The sequence below is a fragment of the Orbicella faveolata genome, unplaced genomic scaffold, assembly GCF_042242905.1.
Source record: "Orbicella faveolata isolate gen_17 unplaced genomic scaffold, um_ofav_v1 contig_12, whole genome shotgun sequence".
In the NCBI taxonomy this organism is placed as follows: Eukaryota; Metazoa; Cnidaria; class Anthozoa; order Scleractinia; family Merulinidae; genus Orbicella; species Orbicella faveolata.
Window position 1 is genome coordinate 25295001 of NW_028301539.1, and position 16040 is coordinate 25311040.

A 16040-nucleotide genomic window follows, 5' to 3' on the forward strand; every position below is an offset into this window, starting at 1 on the left:
TCTTAAACTTCTTTCGTGATCTTCAAACTTCCAGTGAGCACCATAACCCGATGAAGCACTGTACGGCATGAGTCAGTAGTTAATAAAAGATAGACTTACGACAAAAAACTGGAAGAAAACATTTCAGACCTCTTGAGCGTGTAGTTATTGTTTAATAACACACAGTGATTGCTTCTACATTTTTTAATCTTTAATTTTAAATGGCTGGTACTTTGTTCATAATACAGTAAGCCCGTTGGATGACTTTTCTCTAATACGGTATAACAGTGAACTTGGTAGAAATAGCGTAAGGTCTAGGGTCCCCATGGTATGGAATGCCATCCCTTAAAGTCATCAAGGACGTTTCATCTTTACAGCTTAAAAATGCCTCCAGGTCTCTCGACCAGATACAATTTCAAAAAGAGGCTTGCTTAATTAATACTAAAAATCCAGATTTTTAAAATATTTTTAAGATTTCCATTCTTTGTAAAATATTAGGTTACTTAAATTTTATGGCCGGTCCACACCAGCCCTAAGGTTGCCATATTCAGACCTTCCTTATCAAAAAGTAAATGTATGTATGTTTGTGTGTATGTAGTGCAAAAAGGTGTCAAGTATTTGTCAAACCATGCCATCTTAAATTATCTGGTCTATTTAGACAGTCACCGCGTAGCCTCACCTTTGGTAGAATAAATGTTTGCAATTTTATCGATGTACTAGTATAAGTGTCATTACGAACTTGAATGAAGTTCAAAATTTTTGAAGCATCTCTTATAACACTGTTCATTTTTCCAACCAAAAGCAAAACAAACAAAAGACAAGAACAAAAACAAAAACAAGACTAAACAAAACAAAGTAAAGCAAACAAAACAGGAAAAGAAAAGTTTAATCTAACCTGATCTTAAAGTCAGGGCTGCTAGGGTCAGTTGTTGAGTAAAAGTATGTGCATTACAGGCATCTTTCCATTTCTGAAACGCTTGAGAGATGGCCTTTTGCTGATCTGACTCCGATAAGTCTTGACCAGAATATTTGACATAATACGTAAAACTTGTCTTGGACCAAGACCTTTTGGCTCGTGAAAAATTCGACAATTCATGTTATTTCAAAATTATTGGTATAGTTTGATAGCCAGCTCTATAAGCTTTAATTTGATATAGAGGTTTAGGTATCTACCGCTTAAACTGTACGCGCCACATCGCTTGCACGCGAGACACCCCTGAAGGTATACCGTAACCTTAAGATAGGAATTTCTACTTAGTTTAGGCCATGCAGTTTATCAACAATTATTGGATGAAGTTTTTGTGATATCCGGAATAATCAAGGTCGAGGTAAGTGTTATCAGCCGAAGCGGAAGGCTAAGGCTCATAACACTAACCGAGACCATGATTAATTCGGATGTCACAAAAACCGAATCTAATAATTGTTTTATTGTACATTGTTTTAAGAAAATAACGACAAGCGCATTATGGCACCGAACACAGTTTATTTTCGACAAGCCATATTCTTACTTCGCTGTCCGTGAACTTGACATTGCTCTTGAAAATCATGCATTGCGCGCACCCTACAGGTTATTCACTAATCTGCTAGCGGATTAGTAAATAATCTGTAGGTTGCGCTGTTTCCCAGAATTAACGGTAGGCTTTTAGCCAATGAGAAGACACATGGTGACTACAATGTTTCATAATATCAAATGTATGTATCTGTTGTTTAGGAAATGCAATTATTTTCTTGTGTGTAGCGTCAGCAACCTAGGGAGATTTAAACCTCAGACCCACTTATAGGATGTAACATATTGAATGTGATGATAGCTCTCAGTTATTTTGTTATTGGGAAGTTACCAGTTAGCAAAAAAGGAAAAAAAGAAAATTTCGTAGTCACGTCGTTCGCTATTTTCCTATAACTCGATACAAACGCGGAAACTGTTTGCGATTTTTTTAATGACTTTCAACAACATGGAGTATGGCTGCCTAAATGAAAAAATAGCTCAAGTGACTCATTTTCTCAGTCGATTGTTGCTTTGCTTCTAACCGACCATAGCTACACTTGCAAGACGAATAATGTGAATCGATTGCCCACGTAATTAATGACAAACAACACAGATTTAAAGAGGAAGTCTCTATCAGTAACAGTACATTTCTCAGAAATGATACAGCAAGGTCTTATTTAACAAAAAAAACCTGAAAATAATGGCTGCAATTTGACCTTGCTCTACTAAAAGCGTAGCAATAAAAAATATACTTTGCTTACGTGCTTAATGTTATCCTTGTTACCAAAGTATTTTATTTGGAGCTAAGAATTAAACTTACCACAGCAAACTCCATCTCGTCCACTCCTTCAGTATCGGGATCCAGATCGCTAGCAGCTCTGCCTGAGACAAGAAGCAGCGAGACAACACCCAGAGAGAAAAACATGGTCGAACTTTTCTTCTTGAACCAAAATACAATTGCTGTTAGCACTGAATCAGACGGTTCCTTATCTAGCGGATGACCGGGACATTGGATCCTGTGTATTGCTGTCTTTACTCAGCCGCAGGTAATAATGTCAGAAAATTCTATGCCTCTGTAACTGAGGGTCATTTAAAAAGTGTTTTCGATTCTCAGTAAAGAACGACCCACAGAAAGTTCAAATTCCGTTCTTCTTGTTTGATTTAAAGCACGATTGTCAACAAGCACAATGGTATATTTGCAGATATTTGCTTAGCTGTTTGTCCAGACTATTTTCAACGAAAACTGAGAATCTGTTCACACGTTTCCATTTTCAGACGTGGATCACACTGCCGAAGAACATATACACCCAACGAAAGTCGTTCACCTGCCACCTGTCTTTATGCATCAGTCAATTCCAGCAGTGCACATCCCCCCCCCCCCCCACCGGGCAACCGAGGGGCATTTGCTCACGTTGTCAGTCCCGGGGGTGGGGCATCCGCAATTTTATCGCGGCCCGGGGGCTGGGCTTTTGCGTACCCCGGGGCGACCCCCTGGCATTCGACACACGTGTTTTGCAAAGTGCCATGGATGAGTTCATCGGGAAGGACGAGCCGTTTGTCGAACAATGGCTTGGCCGTCAGGGACTAGAGAAACTTGCAGATGTTTTTAAAGGTATTTTTTCTCAATTTTAGATATTTCTTCATTACTTGTAAGCATATAAATATAAGCGACAAGGTGAACTATATTTTGTTTATCACAAAACAATAACTGACGTGAACACGACTATGTCGCATTTCGCATTCCAAACTAGCCTAGCATTTTTTAAATTCATGAAAGTGGAGTTAAAATACTTAAGGTTGGCGAATTCAAATGATGCGATCTTCAAGACAGATCTTGCGAGCTTAAAATGTAATGCGTCATCATTTAAAATGTCTTGATTCTTCACAGAAAAAGTAGCCTGCGAATACAGGCACCTATCATCGCTCGCGGCTGGGGGCACGTCCGCCGCAATACAAGCTATCCTCTAGCAAACTGTTAAAAACAAATATAAAGAAATAAAGATAATCAGAATCAACTAACATGTACTGTTGTCCTTGAAGTCTTACCGTTGCGTTGAAATACTGAACGTTTGACCGTTTTATTCACTGGTTAATTAGAAAGCTGCAGAGGTGTTGGAAGGCGACGATCCCGGGGGCGGAGCATTTGCCCTCTTTCTTCGTCCCCACCCCGGGGCAGTTAGACAGCTTATGTGTCCCCACCCCGGGGAATTTGCCCATTTTTTTAAAAAAAAATACAAATGCCGGGGGGTTAGCCCGGAGGGGGGGGGGATGGGCACTGCTGGAATTGACTGATGCATTACATTGTCAAATGCATACTCCTGTTACTGAAATACAACCCACGGTAACACCTGTAAGGACTGTTTGAACACGGAGACATCACACAAACAATGACCCATGCACTTTTGGGGCTTCAGAGATGCTAGGCCATGTTACATATAAGCTTAGTAGAATTTAGTATCTGCGTGAATGGGGAAACCCTCTTAATGGATTGAATTACGGTGAACTTAATCCACAGGGAAGCTCGGAAGTGCTTAATCGTACAAGATGAAGGCAAATAATGAACCGTGTATAAAAGATTTAATCTGTTAACTAAAAGAGCTCTCCTTTATTCGCTCTCTATCTCTCTTTTTATTCAGATTTGTTCCAAAGAAAAGAATGGAAAAGAAAAGAAAAGAAAAGAGGAAAGAGGAAAAAAAGTATCAATTAACGAGTTATAGCCTGTCAGCGTACAGTATCCAGCTGCCGAGAAATCAAAAACGAACTAATTAAAGTATTCTTGCAGTGTATTAAGAAACAGACTGAATTTGACTTTCGTTAATAACCAGAACTGGACGAATAGTTATCACAACTCTAATCGCTACGTAGGAGGAAACGTGATCCATTCAAGCTAAAAAAAAATTACCGTGTTGTATTTTATGATTTGGAAGCTGGACTTCTCAATCTAAAAAGTAATAATAATAACCTTGTGAATTTGGGAGTTTGATCTAGAGTTCTTATTGTTGTTGTTGTTGTCATTTCTTTTCACGAACAAAGGTAAGAAGTATAATATTTTAGGATTAAATTGAAGTCCGATGATATCTATCCAGGTTCAGCCTTGTAATCACCAAAACACGATCGACTAAAAGTTGAAATTACGTTCTCCTTGTTTGATTTAAAGTACAGTTGTAAACAAGCACGGCAAGAGAGTTACCTGTCTACCTGTTTGTTCAGACTGCATTCAAAGAAATCTGAGAATCTTCCTACACGTTTTATTTCAGATGTGGATTACGTTGCCGAAGAACATATACACCCAGTACCAGCCGAAAAACTCTTTCAACATGGAAAAAATAGTGCCCAAACATCGTAGATTTCGGAAGGGACTCTATCATGTTGCTATGAATTTTAATGTTTTGCATCTCTGTGATATGCAGGCAACTTCTATTTTGTAAACCTCTTCAGCAAACACGTAGCCGCAAGCATTCTAAAGGAAAACTTGTTTTCTTCACGAATAGTCAATATCGGATGATCAAATCCCCTGAAAGTTGTCAGTCCCAAAATAAGACGTTCGTGCATTTACTGTGGGTTCTCCCTTGCTTTAGCTCTTTGCAGATGGAGTTGCCTTTAATTTGTGTTCCCTCATACATATCTTTCTGGGTTCTCTCGCTTTTCCCTCGTCTTCCCCCGTGTGTTTCGCTTTATGATAGAAATATTTTCGGGCCATCGAGGTGCGTAGTCTGAATTTCAGCCGTCAACGACTAAAACAGGCTTAGCTACAATAATCCCGGAACGTCGCCTAAAGTCTATCCGGATAATCTCCAAAAAAGTTCTAAAAAATCTCCAAAAAAGTTCTAAAAATCTCAGAAAAAGTTCTAAAAATCTCATTTCTTAGTCCAAAGATCTCATTTCCTATTCTAAAAGTCTCAAAATTTTAACGAAAATTACCAAAATTTTCCAACACATCCCGAGAATGCGTCTAAAAATCCCCTCAATGGTTAAAATAAACTCAAGGTTTATTGAATGGTGAAACCGTGGTGCACGAAGCCATGACTGAAGCCTCTTGTCACTCACATATATATATATAGCTTTACAAGCGAATTGGGTTCTTAAATGCGCGCATATACAAACATTATTTCTCTAATTCCTACCTCTAAAGATTTCTAACGCATCTCACAGACTTTTTTTGCCTCTAAAAACTCTAAAAATCCTTTGAACTTGCTAACTTCTTCTAAAAATCTCGAGACTTTCTAAAAATCTTTTCAGCGTCTAGAAGTCTCCAAAAAACCCCGGATTTTTGTAGTTAGGCGTAGGCTGAAATTCAGACTTCGAGGTGCGGGGAATGAAGCTCTAACCGTTCACAACATGCAACTGTAAATATTTTGTAATTTCACCAGTATTCATTTACCCCCCCCCCCCCCCCCCCTTTTTTTGGTACAATTAAGAGAACTTACGAATTAAATCTGGCCTTTGTGTAAACTAACCACCCCGCAAACTCTTTGTTAGCAATTTATCTTCTTTACGTTTCAAGTTGCCTTAACAGGATGGTTTCACGGTTCAACGCATGTGCAAGCTGCGATATAGCCCCACCCAATTACATTGTTTATAAACCAATCAGATGCGAGTACATAACTCGTTCGTCTGGTCCAGAATAGACGGTTCGGCGCGAATAACAATTTCGATGCTCAATTCTAAATTCCCCATTTTCTGTCTAAATCCATTAACATCCGTAAAATTTGGACACCAATCATTCTGCTAGCCTTCGTGTAACCGTGTAGCTAATCAAAGGCTATCGTTAGGCAGTTTAACAAAGTTATAGTCTGTGATTTTTGAAATACATCTAGTTGATACGAAAACGAAAATATACTTTAAGCATGGAATCGAAACATACAAAAATAATTCTAATGAGAAATCTCACCTATACTCACGGTCATGTTTTCGCTTTTGGCCGTGAAATTTTCAAAGGCAAATTTCCCGCACGAGTCATTTGCACGCTTCCGATTGTTTTTTAACATTAACTTTAAAAATGGACGAGCAACATCATTATTCTTAAACTTTAGCTTGTTCCATATTGTTTTGTTGAAGGAACCTAAAAGATGAAGGCGCTAGCTCCTAAACATAGGCTCGACCATCTTCAAAGTGAAAATAATTATACTCTAATATATACGCTGTAAGAAAAGTTCTACTCATATTGTTTTAAATTCGTTAGCCTGTTCAAAACCAGAGTAGATTTCCTAAAGAACACAAACAATGCCCCATAGAACAAAAGAGGTGCAGATTAACAAGAAAGATCAGAAAGAAAGGTTTTAAAGTGGTTGCGATCAACGTAAATTCTAAATATTCCGCGCTTAACTGCCATGAGAAGTTCAACCAATCAAACTATAGCAGTAATTAAACTTTTTGGTGCGTACTCGCAAAAGTTTGAAAATTTTAATTGCAAATTATTTCATCTCGCGATGCGTTCTGCCTTCGGACCCCTTTGTACGTTTGCCATCCACGTTTAAAATGTAAATCTACGGAAAATCCAACTTTGGTCGCGTAAATTGCGACGAAGAAGTATCAGCCTTCACTTTGGGATTATCCTTGCCATCTGGAGCAGAAATGAAACCCATAAAATTGCAACAAGAACTATTCTTCAAGCAAACTTTGAGAGCACATGCTTCGTGAAACCAGATGTGACAGTGTATTCTGAGCAAATGGGTTTGAGTACTCCTCAAGGTATGTATTATTCGTCAGTGTTGCTTTGTATTTTGTAGAGGTAATTTAACTTTTACTCTCAGAAAGCTGATTGTACGTACGGCCAGTACAAATCCATTTAGAACTGCGTTCTTAAAATCGTGTTTAAATAAACGATTCAACGGTTGCTGTTGTTGTTGTTGGAACCAAACAAGATTTGGTATTTTGCATTGATTATCTGGGAATTAATTTAACAACTTGCTTTAGGGTAGAAAATAAGTCATAACGTAATGATGTATTGCTAGGACTTTAATTATAAATCCCACCAACAGGTTTATTATTTAAAACTGATCATTTCGCCCCAAGTCAGATTCTATGCTTCACTGTATGAAGCGGTACAACCGTCACTTTGCGTGGCGCACTAAGCCAAAGGTTGTTTGCCATATTATCGCTAGCGATTCCCGGAATGACCTGATTTTGTTCATTTTACTTGCCATACCACACAGAATCTCTCTAGGGCAGGGCCGGGAGCCAGGGTCTAGTGGGGTTTTGGCCAGCCAAGAGGTATTCATGCAGCTTAAGAATTTTAAACTGGGTACACGATATTTTTGTAACGAAACACTCAAGTACGATCAAGTACCTCTCAAGCAGATAATAAGGAAAACTTTGCCGTCAAGTCGATCACTTTACAGTTCTATTACTCTTTATTCCAGGAATGCAGTGAGTTCCAATGAGGTTGGGATTGAACTAAGATGACATTGATGCTTGTTATGATACTATTTCTTCGGGTAACCTGAACTTCTGGTCCTAGGCTAAAAATAATCATTCTTATTACTGAATTGCTTGCTGGATTATCAATGTCATTTCTGAGAGTTTAGAACACCAAGCCGATAGTATCACTTAGTTTACGCGCTTGTCTTTAAGTGACACACACTTTCTCCGCTACGGTTGGGAGAGAGAGGGCTGGGGGGTGGGCTAAGGAGGGCTGATCGAATGACAATTTCGTCGGTTACTCACCGCTTAGCTGTGATTTTGTCAAAAAAAAAACAACAAATTTTATGATCATGTACATACTCTACTTTGTCATGCATACTGGTGGTTTTCGTGTTATTTTGTGTAATATCTTTGCCTCGCTTTGTTTTGTATTGTTTTGGACAGTGATTTAGCAATATTCTGAACTGTCTGCTTTTCTGCTTGTTTGTTTGTTTGTTTGTTTGTTTGTCTGTCTGTATTCAGTAATGTAGCGCTGTTTATCGCTTTGATAACGTCTCTTATACATGTTGTTTTCTTGATTTAATTTGTAGATTGTAGTCAATTAATTAAAGAGCTAAAATGTCATCCCGATGAGTTGGAATAGAACTTGCAATAAAGGAACAGTGGTAGTATGTTAATCTATCAATTCACATTTTGTTTCTCGTAAATAAGCAGCCATACAACTAAAACCTCGACAGCTTTAATAAGGCGGCCCATTTACACAGCAGGTTGGTGGTATTTAAGTGTTGTACCGAATTTTCTTTAACTTTTTTCAGTTTTGTTAATTTTAATAACAGGGATAATAAAAACATCGAGGGACCTCAGCAAGAATGAATCGTAGTAAAATTGAAAACAGTTCTCTTATTAAAAATATTATAAAAACACTAGCTTTCAGGATAACACATGTAGTGGTCATGGACTCGCACGCTCGCACGCAAAGGAGCAAACATATATTAAATCATGGAGATGACAATATATTTATTCGCTACGTACATCTAATACATAATTTACAGCAATGAATTGTCTGTTTGGCAAAGTACCTCAAGCAAAAACGAATTTCAGAGAAAAAGTTTTAGAAAATGTACTTCTTCCAGCTCACAGAGTCATATTTGAAGGAGATAAGCTCTACATTTTTCGAAGCTACAATTTTTGAAAATTTTGCTTCAAAGTTTTCTCTCGTTGTTTTCGAAAGTTTTGCTATAACAGAAAACATTGTCCTGAATGTTGAAATTTGTGTAATTCGTGATTTGCTGTTGAAAGAAATAACTGAATAAAACGTTTTTTAGTATAACTTCCACGTTTTTTGTTATTCTCGTTCATTTAAATCTTTGTGTTTCCAAAACTTTTTTTTTTAACAAAGAAGGGAAAACATTGTCTTGAAACGCTCAAATTTGAGTAAGGAGCCCTCGAAATCACTTTTCTAGAGAATACTTTTATTAAGCTTATTTCACCGAGTTAGATATACGAGATTGGTGATCTATGGTGATGTATGTAAATTTTTTTTTTTAATTTTCCGGCCAAAAAAACTATTGTTACAAGCCAAAAAACTATTGTTACAAGAATTTCAATTGTTAGTTTCGAAACCTGTACTCTAGTATAAACAGTTTGTAAACTTAACTAAATTCTTGCTTGCTCAAAGAATAACTGACGAAGACAGAAGGTATCTCATAGCCATTGTTAATTAAACTGTTACCGCTGTGCAAATAATGTTACGATTAGCGAATGGAGATTTTCTGATCTATTTGCTTACAAAAGTGATTTAAATCCAATTTCTCCTTACAAAATCAGAACATTGTCAACAAACAGGTGATGCGAATATCTAAACAAGGTTATTGGGATAGGATAAGAAAAGCTTTACGTAGCCGCAAAAACAAAACAAAACAACTCGAAACTTCAGTATGATATGTCAAACATTTGTTTTTCTTTCTTTCAGGCTTTCTGACCATACAATGGAGGAAAGATAAAGGCAAATACAAGACAATGGTGGTAACTTTAAGAAGACAGGACACTTGGGACAAGACATAATACAGAAGAGACCAAAGTAAGGCAGACTGAGAACTTTTTTTCAAGCCAAACTCTAGGACGTGTAAGATAGGATTTTTTTCGTGGACTAAACGTTAGGATCTGTGAGGTTTTCCCCACAATTAAGCAGAACACGAAGGCTGTCCATAAGACCGAACTGGCCCGAAAAATAATTTGGAGTTAGGTTTTGTAAGAAAAGTTTCTTCAGCTTTGCTTTTACAAATTTTGATCCAGTTTTAATGTTTTGCCTTTGTTCACGATGCGAGAGCTCGGTGGATTGTGTGACTGACGCGTACGTGACTCTTGAGCATCAGTGGTGTTGCGTTAGCTAGCGGCTATTGAGAATATCATAATGAGTTTTTATGCAAGAATTTACACGGCAATACACGGCATTGCAACTGGAGATTTAACTGTTAAGTTAGCAAATAAAGATTGTAAAGTGCCTTTTGATATTTTGCTGGCTTGTTTAGATAAAAAGTAAGGTAGCAGGGTACCAAACGAGACTTTATGTTTATTTTTGAGTTAGTAGTTAAAAATACTGCAACATTTCCTGAATTTGAATAATTCCCTTGCAAAACTTTATTAACATATACTCAACGGTTGTTAGCGAAGCGCAACACCGCTGCAGTTCAATAGTCACGTTCGTTTCTATCATGTGATTCTCCGAGTTCTCGTATAGTGAGCTTCGTAATTCTTTGATTTTCCTTGAGAGGAAAATTTTTTTTAGTTAGCCTTCGCGTTTAGAATCACAATTTTTTTCTAGTTTTCTTTCATGGACCAATTTCAGAATAGATTGTCTTGTTTATTTAAAATGTCTCAACCAAAATCGAAAGTTTTTTCTTGAATTCAGAATTTAGTAACAAAAATTCACTGCTAAGTTTTTGTCGAGTTATTTCAAGCGCATTTCGTCGAGTTGGCTTTGTACAAAATCAATTTATTGTGTTTGTTAAATATTTTCTGAAAAATTGTCATGACTACGTAAATTTACTCCAATGGTAACCCTTTTCAAAATTTTTAACTTTCCCGCCAAAAAGCTTAGAAAAAATATGGGCGCTTATAATACGCATGCGCCAACTTTTTTTAAAAAAAAATTACTTGCTAACATCTGTTTTAAAAACATTTTTAATTTTCCCGCCAAGACTTAGGAAAAATACGGCGCCTAAAATACGCATGCGCCAATTTTTTTTTTTTTTTACAGAAGATGTAATTTAATTCTAAATTACTAGTTAACTTAATAGTCAATAAATTCAATCTTTTATTCAGGTTCCATTTCTTTGTAATCTTTATTATAAAGTAAATAAAATATTTCAGACAATAAAGTACTCACAACAAGTGTTTCATTTCAATTGTTTTATTCATCTTTAATTTTCTACTAACAATATTTAATTATTTAAGTGAAATGATTACAAAGGTGTCATCAAAAAATTTGCCCTATATATACTAAGACTTTTGGCGGGAAAATTGGACGAAATTTGCACAGCGTTTCCCCTGACAACTTTTTCGACAAAAATTTTAAGGGGGTACCCCCTTGAACGTTTCCCGCCAAAAAAACCCAACATATACGATCTTGAACACAAAGTAGCGGAAAAATTTTGAATCCCGTGAATATTTGTTTGTGTTCAAGTATAAAATCCATGATGATATCTTGTTAAATACTAAGCCGTAAAACGACGAGAAGCTAGAAACCTATTTACCGAAATGAGAAGAGCAAGACCAAAATTTATACAACTGTCACGTTTCTGCATAACACTGAGAGGGTGAAAACAGTTTTCAACCGAATATTTAAGAGACTTAAACGTGCCAGTTGCACAAATTTTAACTAGCTCGTCTCACTTGTGTAAATAGATTTCTAGCTGCTCGCCGTTGAAGGCAGAACTATTTAATGTGATATCATCATGCACTATATTTCAAGAAGATAGCTAAGGCAAGCCATAAGTATCAGATATTAAAAATAAAATCTACCCAAATTTGAACAAATTTCTTATCCAACGCGCGAGTAAATTCCACAACTTTCGTTACTTTAAGCCGATAAAAAAAAAAAAACATTTCCGAATAATTCGGAGCCAATTTCGAGATGCGTTTACGGCTTGCCAAGTTACCTTCAAGGAATTAAGTCGGGCAACATCAAAACCATTCGTTAACGTTTGCTACACAGGACAGGCAACGAACCAAAACCAAATCGCAAAATCCGAAAGAAATTTAAGCGAACGTTTGAGCAAGCAATTTAAAAATGTATTTTAATTTTAGCACTCGTCAAATTAAAATCCAAATTAAAACAATTTCCATACGAACACTCGTTTATCGACTTTGAACAAGGACATTACCCTCAGCCATAGATAATTCAAGTCACAAACTGTACCCTGCCTTCATAAAGTTTTAGAGGACAAGACAATTTAAAACAGTCCTAAACTGAAACAATTTTCATACGACCACTCATGTTTATAAATTGGACAGGGCACTCACCCAAGCCATCGACAATTCAAGTCACAAATTGTAATTTTTCCTTCATAAAGATTTAGAAAAAGCGTAAACTTTTCAAAGCAATTTAAAACAATTTTCATACGGCTACTTGTCTTTTAATTTTGAACAGGGGCATTGCCCTCAACCTTAGACAATTCAACTCACGAATAAGCATTTGGCCTTAGTAAAAGATTAGTCCTGAGAAAAGTTTTAGAAAACGATAAAATTTAAAACTGATCAGAACACAGAAAAAAACAAAGAGAAAATATAGCAAAATCTGAAGAAAATTGTGACCCAAATTTGAGCAAAAAATTTCATAAACGACGCATAAGAGAGAAAATTGTTTTAAAAAAATTCATCTTAATTATGCTTAAATCATTCGCCCATTTTTTATTGATTTTGGTCCTGTGTAGCAATCAGAAACTGCATGAAAGCCCTGATAAAGTCAGTGAGGTTTTAAAGAATATGTCTGGTAGTCACTAAACATATTCAAAATCTATTCTGTGCCTTTATATTTTGGATAAAATGTTTGCCAATTCCCAACGATAGATTTTAAAAAAAAATCGAGCGATTATTTCTATACCGACACGATCGCTATCACTCCGTAGAAACCAGACATAATTCTTTACAATCTCACCGACTATGCCAAGAGAACATGGGTTTCTGATTGATTCTTTGTCCCTCCCAAACAATAAGTGAAGACCGAGACTTTACCGACCCTTCGCCCTACCAAAATGCCTTAAGAAATTCTCGCCGATACTGTAATTTTCAGTAAATAACAATCATTTCAGAAACCCAGCATGCCCTGTTAATATTATTTTAAAGCGGCTCTGTACGTCGAAAATCTTTCCACTAAATTCGATTAAGCAAAGAAAAATCAAAAGGAGGAAATTTCAAAATTGTTATCGTGTCAACATTAGTTTCAAATGTAAAGATTGATCAAAGTAAATTTCGAACAAATTTATAGACAAAATTCATTTCAATGACTTCAGTTTCTTTGAGAACCGACAATAAATATTTAAACGATCGACTATTTTTTTTCAATTTTTCGTTGGAATACAGCTCTATATTTTTGACCAAAGTCAAAATTAATAATGTTTCTAATTCTTTGATTCGTACAATTATTCATTAAAATAAAGAGCTTGATAATTGTGCCAAGTACTTACTAATTTCGCTTCAAAACAAGAGCACTGTTCACAAGACAATTTTATTAATTTTGAACAGGGGTATCGCCCTCGACAAAACACAATTGAAAGACTATAGTCCAGTAAATTTTAATAGAACAAGGGAATTCAAAACAGTTCCAAACTAAAACAATTTTCATACGACCACTCATGTTTTACTTTTGAACAAGGGAATTGCCCTCAGCCATAGACAATTCAAGTCACCTATTGAAATTTTGCCTTCGTGAAGGAACATTTCAAAACATTTCGATCCAAATTAAAGTAATTTTACACAACTTCGGTATTTTAATTTGGAAAAGGGACATTGTCCTTGGCCATAGACAATTCAAGTCACGAACTGAATTTTGCCTTTGTAAAAGATCAGTCCTTAGAGAACTTTCAGAAAACAAGACAATCTCAGTAAAACTGTTCAACGTTGACTTGATTGGTGCACGTAAGTCATAGTTACAAAAGGCCCAATGCTATCAAGGCTTCCTTTTCGACATACAGATACCACCTTAAAATAGGCTCTTACGATCTATTTACAAAGTAGAGGTGTCTTGAGCGACCACAATTTGGCGGTTTTCAATCAAACAAAAAGTTATCAAAATTCCCAAGGTAGAAAGGATGCAGAAACAACACGAAAAAAGGAACTAAATCCGGCATCATGAAATTGTACAGTAATTTTATAAACCCGTGAAATCAAGTCAAGACAAATAGATTTCATTCGATCCTATCTTAATTGCTTTCTTTGTTCTGAAAAAATATCTTCTATCAATTTTATTCGCGAGTTTTGCGAATAAATTGCTGTTGTGATCGCTCAAGGAATAAAACCTCTCAAACCCTTTCTGATAAAAATGGCAGAATTTTAATTAAAAGCCAATGATTTTGTACTTGTCTCTCGATCGCAAATAATATTTTAAAACCCGAGAAACAAAAAAAAAATTTAATGATTGCCTTTCAATTTGAAGTGTCGCGAGCTCAATTCTATCGTACCAAACTGCCATTTCTTATAAGAAAGGATTCAGTGTAATAAAATTCCCCAATGATATTCTTATCTTTGTGTTTTCACTCAAGCTTCGGACTTTCCATGTTTGAATTCTTCCGCTCCTGGTTTCTTGAGATTTCTTTCCTCAGGAGTCTTCTCTCTAAATGTAGGAGGAGATAAAAAGATGTTGAGAACAAATCCACCGTGTGCACTATTAAAGAAAAGCATTTATGTACGAACATAATTCCAAGTGAAGTGTTAAAAATGCGCATTGGGAAGACAAATTAAGTTTGACGAAGAAAGATTTTTAATCATGAAACAGGGTCGAACTTTCGTAGAAAAATGATGACCACAAAGTTATAACTTAACGAATGGTTCTTACTATAGTTCTCTTTGCTAAAGCCATGAGGTGTTTCCCAAAGCTTCGAGGCGAAACGTTAAGCAAGTCAGTAAGCGCACGTGTTTGGATTTGGAAAAGCTTTTGAGAAAAGACTTCGCTCTACATAGAAATAAAATGCCGAAAAAGTAGAAATTTACCATAGCCAAAGATTAGAACGGTGTGAAACAACTTTCCCAGCTGCCTTCGATGTTTCTTCTTCCAAGTTTCTTCTCGTGAAGAACACAGAGATGTACATCTTATTCCGTCCGCGAACTTCTCTGACTGACACACATCAGCTCGGAACCGCGTGACTCATCATGAATATGGAAAATAAGTTTGGATCAATGGTTAACAATCAGGCACATAGCGACAACGCCTCTTTGCATGCTTGCATTTTTATCTGCTCTATTATTGTCTGCATTGTTTTAAACCGTTAAACATTCACATGATATTTAAATATGGCGCTTTCGCGTGAATTTCTCTTTTAGAAAAAGTGATGTAAAGATTTAACATAAAAGCGTTCTCACAGAGAGAATCGAGGGCCATTTTTTTGCTGGTTTCAAATCGAATATCCTTTTTGTCATTTTTACACGATACGCAAGAATAACCTTGTGGTGTCTTTGTCCTAATACAGTAAACTTGAACAAACTATCCCCATGAATAATCTTTTAAAAACATTCAGTGCGCAGATTATATTCGCAATTCTAACTGAACGTAACGGAACATTTTTTAAGCGAACTTTGCCAGTTTCATAAGAAGATCATTACTTAAGACGCCATTTCTTGATTTTTGCAACTTTAAAAACGATTAAGTTTTTGTAATTTGACTAATATCTTTGTGGCTGCCTTAGATCGATGGATGATTAAGCTAGCTCTGCGTACCCGAGAAAATTTCACCGTTGAGCTTAAAACATTAACTGGGACTGGGACAACCCACGGTTATTTGACTGTGACGTATATCCCCAGAGTGGGGATTTTGATCAGACATCATGTCCCCAGGGTGGGGAATTTTGGCATGGTCGCCATCTTGGATAATAGAGAGAGTCTGGAAATGAGCCGCCATCTTTAAATTACCCAGAAGGCATTTGGAAGAATTTCCCGCGTTCGTTTCTTTGCTTTCTAAGCCAAAAATTTTAAATTTAAATTTTTAATGCCCGTAGCT

At 36.4% G+C, this 16040-nt stretch overlaps 1 protein-coding gene across 1 annotated transcript in view; it reads right to left on the bottom strand.

The window, feature by feature from the left end:
• Positions 1–2390, bottom strand: part of LOC149117318 (hatching enzyme-like) — a 3006-nt gene extending 616 nt beyond the window's left edge. The window contains exon 1 of the mRNA XM_089281271.1: positions 2296–2390. Within this exon, the coding sequence (XP_089137397.1) occupies positions 2296–2390 (95 nt within the window). The remainder of the gene's footprint in view (positions 1–2295) is intronic.
• Positions 2391–16040: the final 13650 nt, after the last annotated feature.